The 15,585-nt window shown below is 42.8% G+C and overlaps 1 protein-coding gene across 2 annotated transcripts in view; it reads left to right on the top strand.

The window, feature by feature from the left end:
- The first annotated feature begins 323 nt into the window (after window positions 1-323).
- map3k5 (mitogen-activated protein kinase kinase kinase 5) overlaps window positions 324-15,585 on the top strand; it is a 189,857-nt gene continuing 174,595 nt past the window's right edge. For both annotated transcript variants that reach the window (XM_063040440.1, XM_063040439.1), the window contains exon 1: window positions 324-4,110. In XM_063040440.1, the coding sequence (XP_062896510.1) occupies window positions 3,771-4,110 (340 nt within the window). In that variant the 5' untranslated portion in view covers window positions 324-3,770. The remainder of the gene's footprint in view (window positions 4,111-15,585) is intronic.

Below are 15,585 nucleotides of genomic sequence, written 5' to 3'. Positions count from 1 at the left end.
CTTTTTGTATTTGCACAGGTTGTTGCCCTTTGCTCACTGGTTGCACACCCAGTGTGTGAAGTCTTTCATCGATTCTGCTATGGTTATTGTATTTATTGAATATGCCCGCAAGAAGATGAATCTCAGTGTTGTATATGATGACATATACATACTTCGATACTACATTTATTTCGAACTTTGAAATTACTCACTCACCTACTCATGATTAACTTGTTTAATATCCTGGAATGTGTTGGCAACAAAGTCAGCATTAGACTGGTCTACTATTAACCCTTTATTAAAATTACAGATTAATAATCTAATTATTATATGTAGACAATCAAAATTAATATACTCTGAAAATAATTGGTGAGTAATTGTATGCTGTGTGGCTATAATGCTGAATAATTACTGAGTTTTTTATTCCACTCTTGGGAGTACCTATGAGATATTTCATGTATTTGTTCATGTTGGAATTAAATGCAAAAGTCAATTTCCTTCCATTGAATTAATTTTTCAAACCTAAGTACAAACATTTCCCTGCATTTCATAATGAAAACAGTCCCAAGATATTAAAAAAAGAGTCTGGCCCATAAGCTACTTTTTTCAACACACTAAGTAAAGCTTGCCCTGCTGTGAGTTCTCCACAAATACAAGTTTGGTGATGTAATATAATCAATGTCTACAAGGTCTACGTATCCTAGCAAGATAATAAATAACTGGTGATCAAAACAGAGCATCTTAGATTATATCTAACATTTCCTTTGCGCTGAGTAATCCACACTTCCACCTGCGTATGTTTGGAAGCAACAGTTCAGTGCAATTGGATGTGCAGTGTGTTTTTTAAAAAAATCAACGAGCAAAGAATGAGAAAGCTTAGAAAGGCAATAGCATTGTATCATTGTGATGGTGGCAATTTGTAATAAGAGCGGTATTCCAGAATGGAAATCTATTCGAATTGAGAAACAATGAGACAAAAAAAAAATAGGTGTCTGTCCACAGTAGTTTTGTTATAGAAGTTTTTGCAGGTCAGGCAGCTTCTGAGGAAAGTTCATGTTTCAGGTTGAAGACATTTCATCAGAATATTCTGAGGAAGAATCTTCAGCCTGTAATGTTAACTGTTTTCACTTTCTACAGATGTTGATTGACCTTCTGTCATGGTCCAGTCCATGAAGTCTGCATTCCAGTTCACGGTCCGGTCCATCGACCCTTGCTCCAGGTTTTCCTGTCTACCCTGTTTCTGTTCCTGTTGAGCACTAATTGAGGCAGCTGATTCTTGTTGGGGCTGGCTGCATAAATACCTTCAGAGACCAGGGCGTGGCTGCTGGATTGTTCTTGTCCTTACTCCTTGTATCCCTTCCCCTGCCTTCTGTTTTCTCGCCTGAAGCCCTGCCTTGTCTTGCCGGTAACTCTCGCCTCGCTTCGCCTGTAGTCTTGTCTTGGAGCCACCCTGTACCGAGCTCCCTTCCTGTCCCTTGCCTCCGCTGGGTAAGTCAGGCTGTATTGCCGTTACCCTGTGGTTGTTTCTGTCCCTTGCCTCCATTAGGTAAGCCAGGCTGTCTTGCTGTTACCTGCGGTTGGTTCTGTCCCTTCCTGTCCCTTGCCTCCGTTGGGTAAGCCAGGCTGTCTTGCCGTTATCTACGGTTGATTCTGTCCTTTCCTGTCCCTTGCCTCTGCCGGGTAAGTCAGGCCATCTTGCCATTACCCTGTGGTTGGTTCTGTCCCTTGCCTCCATCGGGCGGAGTACTGTGCCCTGCCCAGGGGTACCGTGCCCTGCCCAGGAGGAGCTTTAAGACCCCGCCTCAAGCCTCGCCCCAAGCCAAGCTTCAAGACCCCAAGCCTCGAGCCTCTAGTCTCAAGCCTCGCCTCAAGTCTCTAGTCTCAAGCCTCTGGTCTCCAGCCTCGCCTCAAGCCTCTGGTCTCCAGCCTCGCCTCAAGGCTGAAGACTCCAGCCTCATCCTGCCTGCCAGCCAAGTCACATCCTTGCCTAGTTCTGGGGCCCGAGCCAGGGGCAAGACCCAGGTTCTGGGTCCTTGTCCAGTCTCTGGCTCAGAGCCCAAGCCCTGGCTCCTAGCTCTCTTGTCCAGCCCTGTTCCGGGTTCCCAGTTTTCTTGTCCATGTCCTAGCCCTTGCCCTGTATCCTAGTCCTGTCCCTAGTACTTCCGTATCCTTGTCTTGCACTTGGGTCCGTTCCCAGCCACCTCCTTATGACACTTTCTGGGCTTTTCCAGCATCATCTCCGAAGCTAGTTTCCTACTGGGGCATAGACTGCCAACTGCAGCTCAGCAGAGTCCTTGGTCCTGAGCCAGTATTTGGTTTGCACTTTGCCCAGGTACACTCCATCTTACGTCTTCAAGGTGAAGATCCTTCTTGTTCCAGGGATGAGGTCTTTGGAGCTTCTGTTGCCGTAGCTCTGGGTTTCTATGGGAGGGGTTTGTTAGGGTCTTGTAAGAGACCCTCGGATGGGTATATGGAGCTTAGGAAAACAGAAGGCTATGCAGTAAGGAAATTCTAGGCAGTTTCCAGAGTGGGTTACATGGTCAGCACAACATTGTGGGCCGAAGGGCCTACAATGTGCTGTAGACTTCTATGTTCTATGCCCAACACACCACCTTTTGCAGTCAGGCTTGGGATGTCTGTGGCAGAGTTTTTCTCCCCCCAATATTTTGTTTTTTTTTAAATTTTCAGCAGCTGCAATTTAAAAAAAATCATCCAGTTTGATGCCATGATATGATTCACTTAAAAAGCAATCATCCATCAAGAACATTTTTTTTCTTGTGTGCAGATCATGTTGTGCAAGTTAACGGATCCTGGCCTCTCCAGGTAGCTAAGCTGTTCTGGCTAGGATGCTAAATTCCATAAAGATACTTAAATTATCTGATCTCAGCAGCTTCGAAAGATCCTAAGATTCCCACTGAGGTCCTTGGATTTGAGGTTTGGGAAATAGCAGCAATTCTCCATTGTCCTGAGCACCTGCCGTTCACACGTACGCAAAAAAAATTGTTACCTTTTTTTAGGTATCACCTCAAAAATCGGATTTCGCCAGGATACCAGTGGATAGCGGAAGAAAGGGAGTGTGCAGAAAACCGTTTGTAGGCGGAGCGAAATTCGTCATCATTTGAAATCAAACAACGAGGGTCTCCCTGGTGGGCTCCTCAAGAAGGGAGCCGAAACTCGGGAAGGGTGGGAGCTTATGTGACCTGAAATATTCACATTACTCGTTGAGTTACGGTTGTCATGACAGGCATCTTTGTCGATTTCCATGAACGTAGCGTGCAATGTAACCGAAAGATTGTTTCATACTTGTAATTCTGCAAGGGTGAAACAAATTGCAATGAAGAACAAGCATGAGGTATGACGTGAATGTTTGAAAATTCCACCACAGCCCGGCTGACGGTGACTTGTTTGTAAAGTTCCTGCTGCGCGGTCTCTTTCCCACGCCCCCTGCTGTACTGCAATCGGCCATTAGTTGGATGTTCTCCTATTTTGGTAATCGGACGGCCCCTGAAATTTGACTTACAACTGACTCTCCGGTGCTCGTCAGTGGGATACACACCGTCTGAAACCGAAGAGGTGCTGCAGTTCGCATCGCTGATTGGAGTCCTGCTCTCTGCTGCTAGTTTGAAGTCGGTGCGTTGGGTTTTCGTTTGTGAATTAGGACAAAATGAGCTGCATTCCCGGAAAGAGCAGGGGATGCGGAGGAACGTTCCTTTGAAGTCTCTCATGTGGGCCATAGTAAGCTGGACCGGGAGAGCCGCAGCATTGCCGAAATCAGCGGCTCCGCTCGCACCATGAACGCCGACCGGGAGACGGCAGAAGCCCTGGCGCCTGCCGAGGGAGACGCCGGGACAGCGCTCTCACCGGCCAGCAGCGTGCCAGCCGGCACTTACTGGCAGGACCACACGGTGCCCGCCACCGCACCCGCCCTGGTGCCGACAGCTCGCCTAAAGAACCGGCCGACCACCGTGGTGTATGTGGAGAACGAGGCGGCTCAGCAGCAGCTGGCCGAGAGCTTGGCGCTGCAGTGTCTGACGGAAGCGTGCGAGAGTGTCAGCGCCGACCTGCAGACTGTACCCTTCGAGAAACTGGACTTCGGAGAGACAGCCGTCCTGGACTACTTTTATAACGCAGGTAAGGCGAATGGGAGCGGAGAGGTGCTCCCACATTAAAGCTGTTGCGGCGTGTGTCTTCGCCTGACAACAGGGAGGGTAGGAGCAAGCTGTACAGACTTTCTTACTTTAACCAGAGGGTCGTACTGTTATTGCTCCAATTAGCGGAAAACTGAAATTAAAAGCGTTTTTGCATTTCAATAACACATTTCGATGCTCTTAAAATATCGGAAGCGCCGTAAGCAGAAGACCACTTATATAGTTTCACATGAAGGGTCCCGGCCCGAAAGGTCGACTATTTATTCCTTTCCCAGATGCTGCCTGACCTGCTGAGTTTCTCCAGCATTTTGTGCGTGTTGCTCTACTTCTGTTTTCTCATTGGACGCAGTTTGTTCAGCCGAGAGGCCGTTTAAAGACCTGTTTCTTTAGGAAAACCCCCTCAGCACGGCGGCGCTGGAGAGCGAGTTGGGATTGTGTTACTGTATTCAGCTCTCGAGTGTGTTTCGAAATCCCAATTTTAGGCGAAAGTGCTGTGATGTAGTCAAAACTATGTTTAAGTATCTCCGTGTTGCACATATTATTCCAGCGGTATTGATATGACGAAACTCTGTGCTTTAACTTGTCTAACGCTGTGGCCCGCTCCTGCTTGCCAAGGTGAACCGAGCCTGTTGCTATACATTCATTTTTAGCGAACTGCAGCAGCAGCGAGAGCGATAGTAAAATTAGAGACGGAAACGAGACAGGTTGGATTTGAGGTAGGGAATCAGAGGTAAATTAGCACGCATCAGCCCGATGTGTCAGTGATAATCGTAAAAGAGCTGGCCAGTGAAGTCCCACCTTCTAGTAAATTCGTGGAGCTACAATTAAATAATGACGATAATTACAGTGAATTCGGTAACACGAGTTCCTGCCTTCTGTATTTGTTCCGGAGATTTATGAAACTGACTTAATATTTGTCAGAAGTAATTAGTTCTGGCGAGTTGAAGCTAGATTTTTTTTGTGTGGCTTTGATCCAGATTTAAGACAAGTTTGCTTTGTGTGTATGTTTAGTCTAAGATCCTGGCAGCTACAGCCTCACAGAACAAGTCTGTAAGATACTGCTGTATCAGGCTGAGTGACTGTATGTGAGCGGCTGAGCGCTTCATAAGGCATGATTAACCTGCCCTTGTCTTGTGTACGTCTACCTGACTTCAAGTCAGATTAACAAACACTCAGATGTCCACGCAAATAACAAGCAGTGGTGATGATGGTGAAATTGGTGATTACAACGAGACGAGTTGGAGATGAAACAGGTGTACCATGGAATTGTAGAAAATTAATGACAGAAAGGTGACAATTTGGCCCATCAAATCCATGCCCATTGGAAAAAACCTTCACAGCTTAATTTTGTCTTCAAAGTTCAAAGTAAATTTCTTCTCATAGTACATATATGTCACCATATACAACCCTGACATTCATTTCCTGTGGGTGTACTCAATAAATCCAATAACTGTAATGGAATAAATGGAAGATGGCGGAGGGATTTCCAGTGATGGACTGGGTCATATCCATTACCTTTTGTAGGATTTTCCATTCAAGGGTATTGGTGTTTCTATACCAGGCCGTGATGCAGCCATGTAAATATACTCACCCCTACAACGAGCCAATGAAATGCCATCTACTGCTCACCTGTGGTGCTAGTAGGAAAATCGGAGCAGATCCAAGTCGCTTCTCAGTTAGGAGTTGATTTGTTTCATCAGCAACCTCTCAAAACACTACGGATGTACATGAACACTCGAACGAGTTAATCAGGGCAGGTCTTTAGTACTCGGTCAGGTACGTCGTCTGGGCCAGATGATTTCTGTCAGTTCACCCTCCTGAAGGATGCTCCCATGTTGGCCTCAGATATTGAAATCACAGGGTCATCAGGGGCAGTGGGAGTTCGTAATCATTCTGCCTTGTTTTGATGGTCAAAGCGAGCATAGAAGGCATTGAGTTCATCTGGAAGTGAACCCAGCTGTATGTCGCTTGATTTTACTTTCAAAGTGCTGATAGCATTCAAGCCCGGCCACAACTGTCGAGCATCTTTCATTGATTCAAGTTTGGTCTGGAATTGCCTCTTCACCTGTGAGATGGCTTTCCAGAGAGCATACCTGGACCTCTTGTAACTTCCTTGGTTGCCAGACTCGAATGCCTGTGATCTGGCCCTCAGCAGATTCCGGATCTCATAGTTCAACCAGGGTTTCTGGTTTGGGAAGACTGAATGATTTTGTGGGGATACACTGGTCTACAACTGATTTCATGAAGTCTGTGATGACCAAAATGTGCTCATTCATATTGACGGATGAGTCCTTGAACACAGCCCTGTCCGCTGACTCAAAGCCGCTCCTCTGCCTTTCACCACCACCTCTTGTTGTCCTCATCTTTGGAGCCTTGCTCTTTAGCCTCAGCCTGAATGCAGGAAGGAGAAGGACAACCAAATGATCAGATTTCCTGAAATGTGGTCTGGGCATCGAATGGTAGGGATTCCTTATCTTATCTAACAGTGGACTTCCAAAACCTGCTGGGTAATTACAGTTACCCACAGCTCTTGAAGAAAACGTTAAGCACTTTTGAGATGTAATGAAAATTTTGCCCTTAGATGAAAAAATGTTTCCTCCTTTCCCCACTAATGTTTCTGCCAATGGTAAGAGGCTTCTGATTTTCACCCCTTTGCTGAGGAAATCAGGTTCTTCCTAAACACTTTGACTAGGGCAATAGATATAAGGTCATAACTTCATATCTGTCGATTAAATTTCTTCTGGGTATCATCTTTCCAAAATAAACAATCCTAACTATCCAATCTCTCCTCATACCTGCAACTTTATTTATTTTTATTTGCTGATACAGCATGGCAACAGGCCCTTCCTGCCCAGTGAGCCCGTGTCACCAATTAACCCGCTAACCTGTACATCTGGAATGTGGGAGGACACCCGTGCGGTCAAGGGGACAGCGTACAAACTCCTTACAGACAGCAGCAGGAATTGAACCCGGGTTGCTGGTGCCATAATAGTGTTGTGCAAGCCACTACACGGCTGTGCCACTTTGCAAATTTCCTCTGTACACTCTCATTCCAATCATCCCCACTCCCTTGCTTTCACCCCATACCCTTTGATGCCCTGGCGAATCAAGAACCTATCTATCTCTGCCTTAAATACACCCAATGATTTGGCCTCCACAGCTGCTCGTGACACCAAATTCCACAGATTTACCACCCTCTGACTAAAGTAATTTCTCCGCATCTCAGTTCTAAAAGGGTGTACCTCAATCCTGCAGTTGTGCCCTCTTGTCCTAGAATCCCCTACAATGGGAAATAACTTTGCCATATCTAATCTGTTCAGGCCTTTTAACATTTGGAATGTTTCTCTGAGATCCCCCCTCATTCTCTTGAACTCCAGGGAATACAGCCCAAGAGCTGCCAGACGTTCCTCATACGGTAAATCTTTCATTCCTGGAATCATTCTCGTGAATCTTCTCTAAACCCTCTCCAGTGCCAGTATATCCTTTCTAAAATAAGGAACCCAAAACTGCACACAGTACTCCAAGTGTGGTCTCACAAGTGCCTTATAGAGAGAGCCTCAACATCACATCCCTGCTCTTATATTTTATACCTCTAGAAATGAATGCCAACATTGCATTCACCTTCTTCACTACTGACTCAACCCGGAGCTTAACCTTTAGGGTATCTTGCACAAGGACACCCAAGTCCCTTTGCATCTCTGCATTTTGAATTCTCTCCCCATCTAAATAATAGTCTGCCCATTTAGTTCTTCCACTGAAATGCATTGTATTTCAATTGCCACTTCTTTGCCCATTCCCCTAAACTATCTAAGTTTCTCTGCAGGCTCCCTGTTTCCTCAACGCTACCTGCTTTTCCAACTACCTTTGTATCATCAGTAAATTTAGCCACAAATCCATTAATAACGTAGTCCAAATCATTGACATACCTCGTAAAAAGCAGCAGTCCCAACACTGACCTCTGGAACTCCAATGGTAAACGGTAGCCAGCCAGAATAGGATCCCCCTATTCACACTCTCTGTTTCCTGCCGACCAGCCAATGCTCCACCCACACTAGTAACTTCCCTGTAATTCCATGGGCTCTTATCTTGCTAAACAGCCTCATGTGCGGCACCTTGTCAAAGGCCTTCTGAAAATCCAAGTACACCACATCTTCTGCATCTCCTTTGTCTACCCTGCTTGTGATTTCCTCAAAGAATTGCAGTAGGTTAGCCAGGCAGGATTTTCCTATCAGGAAACCATACTGGCTTTGACCTATCTTGTCATGTAATCTCATCCCTAACAATCAATTCCAACAACTTCCCAATACTTATGTCAGGCTAACAGGTCTATAGTTTCCTTTTTGCTGCCTCCCACCCTTCTTAAATAGTGGAGTAACATTTGCAATTTTCCAGTCATCAATGCCATAATCTATTGATTCTTGAAAGATCATGGTTAATGCCTCTGCAACCTCTTCAGCTACTTCCTCCGGAACCCAAGGGTGCATTCCATCAGGTCCAGGAGATTTATCCACCCTCAGACCATTAAGCTTCCTGAGCTCCTTCTCAGTCGTAATTTTTACTGCACAGGTTTTCACTTCCCTGACACTCTTGAATGTCTGGTATACTGCAGATGTCTTCCACTGTGAAGACTGTTGCAAAATATGCATTCAGTTTCTCTGCCATCTCTGTGTCTCTCATTACAATATCTCCAGCGTCATTCTGTATTGGTCATATATCTACCCTCGACTCTCTTTTACCCTTCGTATACTTAAAAAAAGCTTTTAGTATCTTCTTTGATATTAGTCGCTAGCTTCCTCTCATAATTCATCTCTTCCTTCCGAATGACCTTCTTACTTTCCTTCTGCAAGTTCTTAAAAGCTCCCCAATCCTCTATCTTCCCACTACCTCTGGCATCCTTGTATGCCCTCTCTTTTGCTTTTACTTTGGCTCTGACTTCACTTGTCAGCCACAATAGTGTCCTTCTTCCATTCAGAAATTTCTTCTTATTTGGAATATATCTGTCTTGCACTTCCCTCATTTTTCGCAGAAACTCCAGCCATTGCTGCTGTGCTGTCCTTCCTGCTAGTCTCCCTTTCCAGTCAACTTTGGCCAGTTCCCCTCTCATGCCATTGTAATATCTTTTATTCCACTGAAATACCGACACATTGGATTTTATTTTTTTTCCCTCTCAAATTTCAATGTGAACTCGATCATACTGTGATCACTGTTCCCTAAAGGCTCCTTCACCTTAGGCTCTCTTATCACCTCTGCATCATTGCACAATACCCAATCCAGCACAGCTGATCCCCTGGTGGGCTCAACAACAAATTGTTCTAAAAAGCCATCCCTTTGACATTCTACAAATTCTCTCTCTTGAGGTCCATAACTGACCTGGTTTTTCCAATCCACTTTCATGTTAAAATCCCCAACGATTATCACGACATTGCCTTTCTGACACACCTTTTCTATCTCCTGCTGTAATTTGTAATCCACATTCCTGCTGCTGTTTGGAGGCCTGTATACAACTGGCATTAGGGTCCTTTTACCCTTGCCATTTCTAAACTCAATCCATAGAGACTGTACACCTTCCAATCCTATGTCATCTCTTTCCAATAATTTAATATTATTTCTTACACACAGAGCCACACCAGCCCCTCTGCCTACTAACCTATCTTTCTGATACACCGTATATCCTTGCACGTTCAGCTCCCAATGGTAGCCATCCTTTAGCCAAGTTTCAGAGATGGCCACGACATCATATTTGCAAATCTGTCGCTGAATTTCAAGATTTCCTGCCATCTAAAACTTTCAATGTCAAATATTTGTATTACTTGGCAATCTTATCATGTCTCCTTCATTTCTGTCAAAATAATTTACATTACAAAAAGCAAGAAGTGAAGTATTGAGCCCAGTGGGTTCCCAATGGTAGCAGCAAAGTCACAATCACCTATCATTATGTTTTGCCCCCTGGAACAGAAACAGTTTTGGATCAGATTTGCCACCCATCCCTCAATCTGACTGCATTTTCCTCTTGGAAAAGTCTGCCATGTAGGAGATTGTTAGAAGATGACATCAAGCACAACCCTCCTCTTTACCATCATCAACATATCTAGTGAAGCTCATCAGATAGGGTTTTTGAACATGTATAATGTTCCTTAGAATGGATTCCAGCAGCTTGCCTGCACCAAGTTAAACTTGACGTTCATATAGTATTAGGGTGGGATCTTGCTCCTTTCATTTAAAGATAGGACACTTCAAACTTGCATAAAACTGCAAGGCATGACTTCTGGTCAAGATGGCGATGGTTTAGTCGCTAAAAGCTGTCGCTCCGTTCTATTTCTTATCTCTGCACTCCTTCTCTCTCCTTTTTTTTACTCCAAACTGTTAAACTTTTTATTCTCCCCCCTGCCTGTGAATATCCCTATTTTACAATGGCTTCAAAGACCACCAAATCAGGGAAAAAAGAAGTTCCAGTGGCCGGCTTCTCGGGTGAAAACATTATCTTGATATTAGAACAGCATCAACAGGAGATAATTACTGAATTTAAGTCTTCTTTCAGTTTGTTGGAATTGAAATTGGATCAAATTAAATCCAAAGTGGAGGATCATGCCCACGTTTATCACATCTCGAGTTTGCCACGGATGATTTAGACCGCCGTTTTAAAGAGTTGGAAAACGTTTCTTCCAGCTTGAGAGATCATAACAGCAAGCTAATATCCAAAGTTACCAACCTAGAAAGTCGGAGCAGATATCAAAATCCACGTATTCTTGGCTTGCCAGAATATTGAAAGATGATCCCCCGCTGAATTTTTCTCAACTTTGCTATGTGAGATTTTTGGGAATGACGTACTTTCGGCCCCGCCCGAGATTGACAGAGCTCATCGTACTTTAGTGCCTATGCCAGAGCCAGGGCACAGGCCACGCCCTGTAATTATTCGTTTTCATCGCTACCAGATTAAAGATCCTTTGGTTAAAGAAGCCTGTTGGAGAGGGAAGTTGGAATACAAGGGTCAACCAATTCTTGTTGTCAAGGACTATGCTCCCCAAGTACTGAGTCTGCGAGCCGAGTATAAAGGAGTCATGAAATAACTATATAATCATGGATTCAGGCCTTCCCTTCGATTTCCAGCTCGCCTCCGAATAACTCTTACTAGTGGAGGCAAAAAGTGGTTTAAGTGGCTACAGAAGCTCAAAAATTTATCGATAGCCTCCCTGTTACTTCGAGTCCCTCAGATTCGGTCTGATCACTTATACTGGTGGAGAAGTACTTTTTTTTCCTGCTTTTTTTCCCCGATCTTTCTTTCTTAAGTCAGTAATTTTTTTTCATTGTGGGTAGGTCACTGGTAAAATCTGTTTACTTGTTTTTATATTTTTTCTTAAATACTGGTTCATATCTTTTTTTGGATTATTATCTTGAGTTAAACTTAACACATTTTGGTGGAATTGTTTTTCTTTTCACTATGTATAAGTTTAGTTTGTAGTGCTAAAAGTTTTCTGGTTTTTAACTGATAAAAGGTGGAGTTGATGACTATGTTAATAGACAGGAAGTTGGGTTATGGGGTGACTTTTTTTTGAAGAACTTGTTGCTGTTTTTCGGTAGCTCTCTTGCCATGAGGTGTGGGGCGGGGGAAGGTAGCACCAAAATTATTCATAGAACCTTTAGGTATTTGTATTGTTAGGATGTATTTCTGTCCTGTTTTTCTTGTTTTATAATTTTGCCCCAGAGCTGTTACACGAAATTGTGATAATGCTTTTGCCTGCTATCCTCTATCTTTTTTTTAAAAGGACAATGGTTAGTCTGTTGAATTTTGTAAACTGGAATTTTAAGGGATTGAACCATCCTGTTAAAAGAAGGAAGGTGTTTTTACATCTTAAATAGCTTAATGCAGCAATTGCTTTTTTGCAAGAAACACACATTCACAGTTCTGATAACTCTCATCTCATGTCAAGATGGGTGGGCTAGCTCTTCAATTCTACTTTTCAGGCTAAAGCTGGAGGGAGGTCTCAATTTTTATAAATCATAATGTTCCCTTTGAGCTTCATAACAAAGTACCTGATACAAATGGTCGTTTTATTATTGTCTTGGGGAAATTATGTAACACATTGGTAGTCTTGGTTAACTTTTACACTCCCAATTCAGATGACGTGGAGTTTTTTGATCGTTTTTTCTCTTTATTGCCTGAGCTGAGTTCTTATTCTCTCATATTGAGCTGTGATTTTAATTGTTGGTTAGATCCACTTTTGGATTGATCTTCTTCTATTTCTAGACTACCCAGTAAATCTGCTTTATCAATTCAGTCTTTCCTTTCCAATTATGGTATCTCCAATGTATGGCTTTTTCTCCATCCAAATGAGAGAGATTACTCTTTTTTTCACATATCCATCACACTTTTACTAGAATTGATTATTTTTAATTGATAATCAGCTGATTCCATCTGTTCATTCTTGTGACTATCAGAGTGTATCGATTTCAGATCGCGCCCCAGTCACCCTGTCTATAATTCTTCCTGGTTTCCCCCAAATGAATAAGCATTGGTGTTTTAATCTGACCTTGTTGTCAGATAATGATTTTGTAAAATTTATGGAGGGCCAGATAACTTTTTTTTAAATACTAACATGTCATCTGAAACCTCAAGTCAGGTTGTTTGGGACGCTTTGAAAGCATATCTAAGGGGTCAAATAATTTCATATACTGTGAATTTGAAAAGAAAAACCCATAAAGAGTGATTAGATCTGGTCAATCAAATTAAAGCAACAGACCAACTATATGCCCAGACCAAAAATCCGGAGTTGTATAAGAAATGAGTGGAATGTCAAACTAAGTTTATCCTTATTTCCACTCACCCAATTGAACACCAACTTTTGGAAAGTAAGAGCCGGTTTTATATCCATGGTGATAAATCTGGTAAATTTTTAGTTAACCAGCTAAGACGCTCTAAAGCTAAACAACATATTACAAAAACTTGAATGGGAAATGGGAATATTACCTTGAATCATTCTGAAATTAATGACATGTTCAAGAATTATTATTCTCGATTCCATACTTCCGAATCTTTAAATGATAATATTTCTGTCAAGCACTTTTTAAATAGTTTAAATATCCCTACGCTTTCTCTTTATCTCAAACCAGCTGTTTCTGTATTGCAGTCTGGTAAATCTCCTGGACCTGATGGGTTCTCTGCAGAATTCTATAGATTATTTTCCTCACTGTTTTCGCCTCAACTAATTTTAGTTTTATCCAACTGGTTTAAACAAGGTAAGTTGCCAGCATCATTCAATGAGGCATGTATCATTCTTTTAGCGAAAAAAGGCAAAGATCCATCAGAGTGTTTCTTCGTATAGGCCGACTTCTTTGCTAAATGCAGACATCCCACCTCTCCCGGAAATTCTGGGAGTCTCCCGCATATTAATAGTGGCTCCCTTATATACAAGGTCACGGAAATCAATTTTTTTGAGAGCCAGCGAGAGAGAGCGAGAGAGAAAGCAAAAGAGAAAGCGCGAGACCGACCACGAGAGAGAGCGAGAGCAAGCAAGCGGGGGGGGGGGAGAGAGGGAGGGAGAGAGAGAGAGAGAAAGCAAGCGAGAGCATGTGAGCACAAGAGCAAGCAAGTGAGAGCGAGAGAGAGAGAGCGCGCGAGCAAGAGAAAGCACGAGAGCGACCACAAGAGAAAGCGAACAAGAGCAAGCAAGTGAGAGCGTGCGAGCGAGAGAGAGAGCGCGCGCGCCATGGGAGAGTGTTCCAAAAAAAGAAAATATAAATCGTTTGTCACCCCAGACTACTGTACCCTAAAGTGTACCCTTGCCTAATAGGGGTCAAAAATAATGACAGTGTTGCTCGCTGCACTGTTTGCAACAGTGACTTTTCTAATGCCCATGGTGGGTTAAGACTGTGAAGGACATGTTGAGGTGAGTTTAACAGGTGTCATTCGTTCATTAGCATAGCTAACGTTATTTAAACTAGCTGGCTAGCTGCTAAGGAGCTACTCTATTGCAGACAGCCCACCTCTCCCAGAAGTCTTCCACAAATTGATGGTGCTACCTCCCTGAAATAAGTTTTTGCAGGGTGGGATGTCTGTAAATGTTGATGTTAAAATTTTGGCTAAAGTTTTGGCCCCTAGATTGGAGAACATTCTACCCTTAATTATTTCTGAAGACCAAACTGGTTTTATTAAAAATTGTCTCCCTTTTTTTAAATATACAGCATCTATTTAATATCTTATGCTCACCTTCAGCTGGGATTCCTGAATGTGTAATTTCTCTAGACGCGGAGAAAGCATTTGATCGTGTGGAGTGGTATTATGTTTTAGAAAAATTGGATTTTGGACAAAGTTTTATTACATGGATTAAATTGTTATATTCACACCCCACTACTTCTGTCTTGACCAACTCTCAGCAATCCCAGCCTATCAACCTTAAACGTGGCACCCGGCAAGGGTGCCCTTTAAGTCCCTTACTTTTTGATCTGGCCATAGAGCGTTTGGTGATTGCATTTCGTAGCTGTGCTGAATTGACGGGGATTTGGAGGGGGGTTGTTGAGCACAAAGTCTCTCTTTATGCTGATGATCTTTTACTTTTTCCATCAAATCTGACTACCACCTTGTCCCCAATGTTTTCACTCCTTAACAAATTTAGCCAGCTTTCTGGATACAAACTTAATTTACATAAGAGCGAACCCTTTCCAATAAACAAAGAAGCACAAATATTAGAATTTTATAACCTTCCTTTTAAAGTAGTAAATAATCAATTTACTTACCTTGGCATTACAGTAACAAGGAATTATGAGCGTCATTTTGGAGAAAATTTCACTAATCTTTTAAACCATACGAAACAGAGTCTAGTACAGTGGTCACCCCTGTCTATGTCTCTGATAGGTCGAATTAATGTTGTTAAAATGTATATCCTTCCTAAATTTTTATACTTATTTCAATCTTTACCAATTTTTATTTCTAAAGCTTTTTTTGACTCGTTAGATTCTATTATATCGTCCTATCTATGGAAGGGCAAATATCCCAGACTAAATAAAGCTCACCTTCAAAAACCTAAAAGGGTAGGTGGTATGGCCTTGCCCAATTTTCGTTTATGTTACTGGGCAGCCAACATACGTTGTCTTATCTTTTGGTCTTACTTTTATAATCAGTCTAACTGCCCAGCATGGGTGGCAATGGAGTTGAACTCTTATAAGAATCTCTCCATTCCCACACTTCTTGGATCCGCACTTCCTTATCATCTGCCTAAATCAATTGTTAATCCTGTCATCAGACACACTCTGAGAATATGGCCTCAGTTCAGAAAATATAATGGTCTTCACGGTTTCTCTCTCTCTAGTCCTATTCTACATAATCATCTTTTTCAGCCTTCTATGCAGGATTTCACATTTCAAGATTGGCACAGAAAGGGCATTAGGTGCTTTGAAGATCTTTTCATAGACAATCACTTTGCAACTTTGAACAACTGTCTGTAAAGTTCAATCTATCCAACAC

Source organism: Mobula hypostoma, chromosome 2 (genome assembly GCF_963921235.1).
Source record: "Mobula hypostoma chromosome 2, sMobHyp1.1, whole genome shotgun sequence".
In the NCBI taxonomy this organism is placed as follows: domain Eukaryota; kingdom Metazoa; phylum Chordata; class Chondrichthyes; order Myliobatiformes; family Myliobatidae; genus Mobula; species Mobula hypostoma.
The sequence above is the reverse complement of the archived record's forward strand: the minus strand, read 5'-3'. Positions and strand labels throughout refer to the sequence as shown.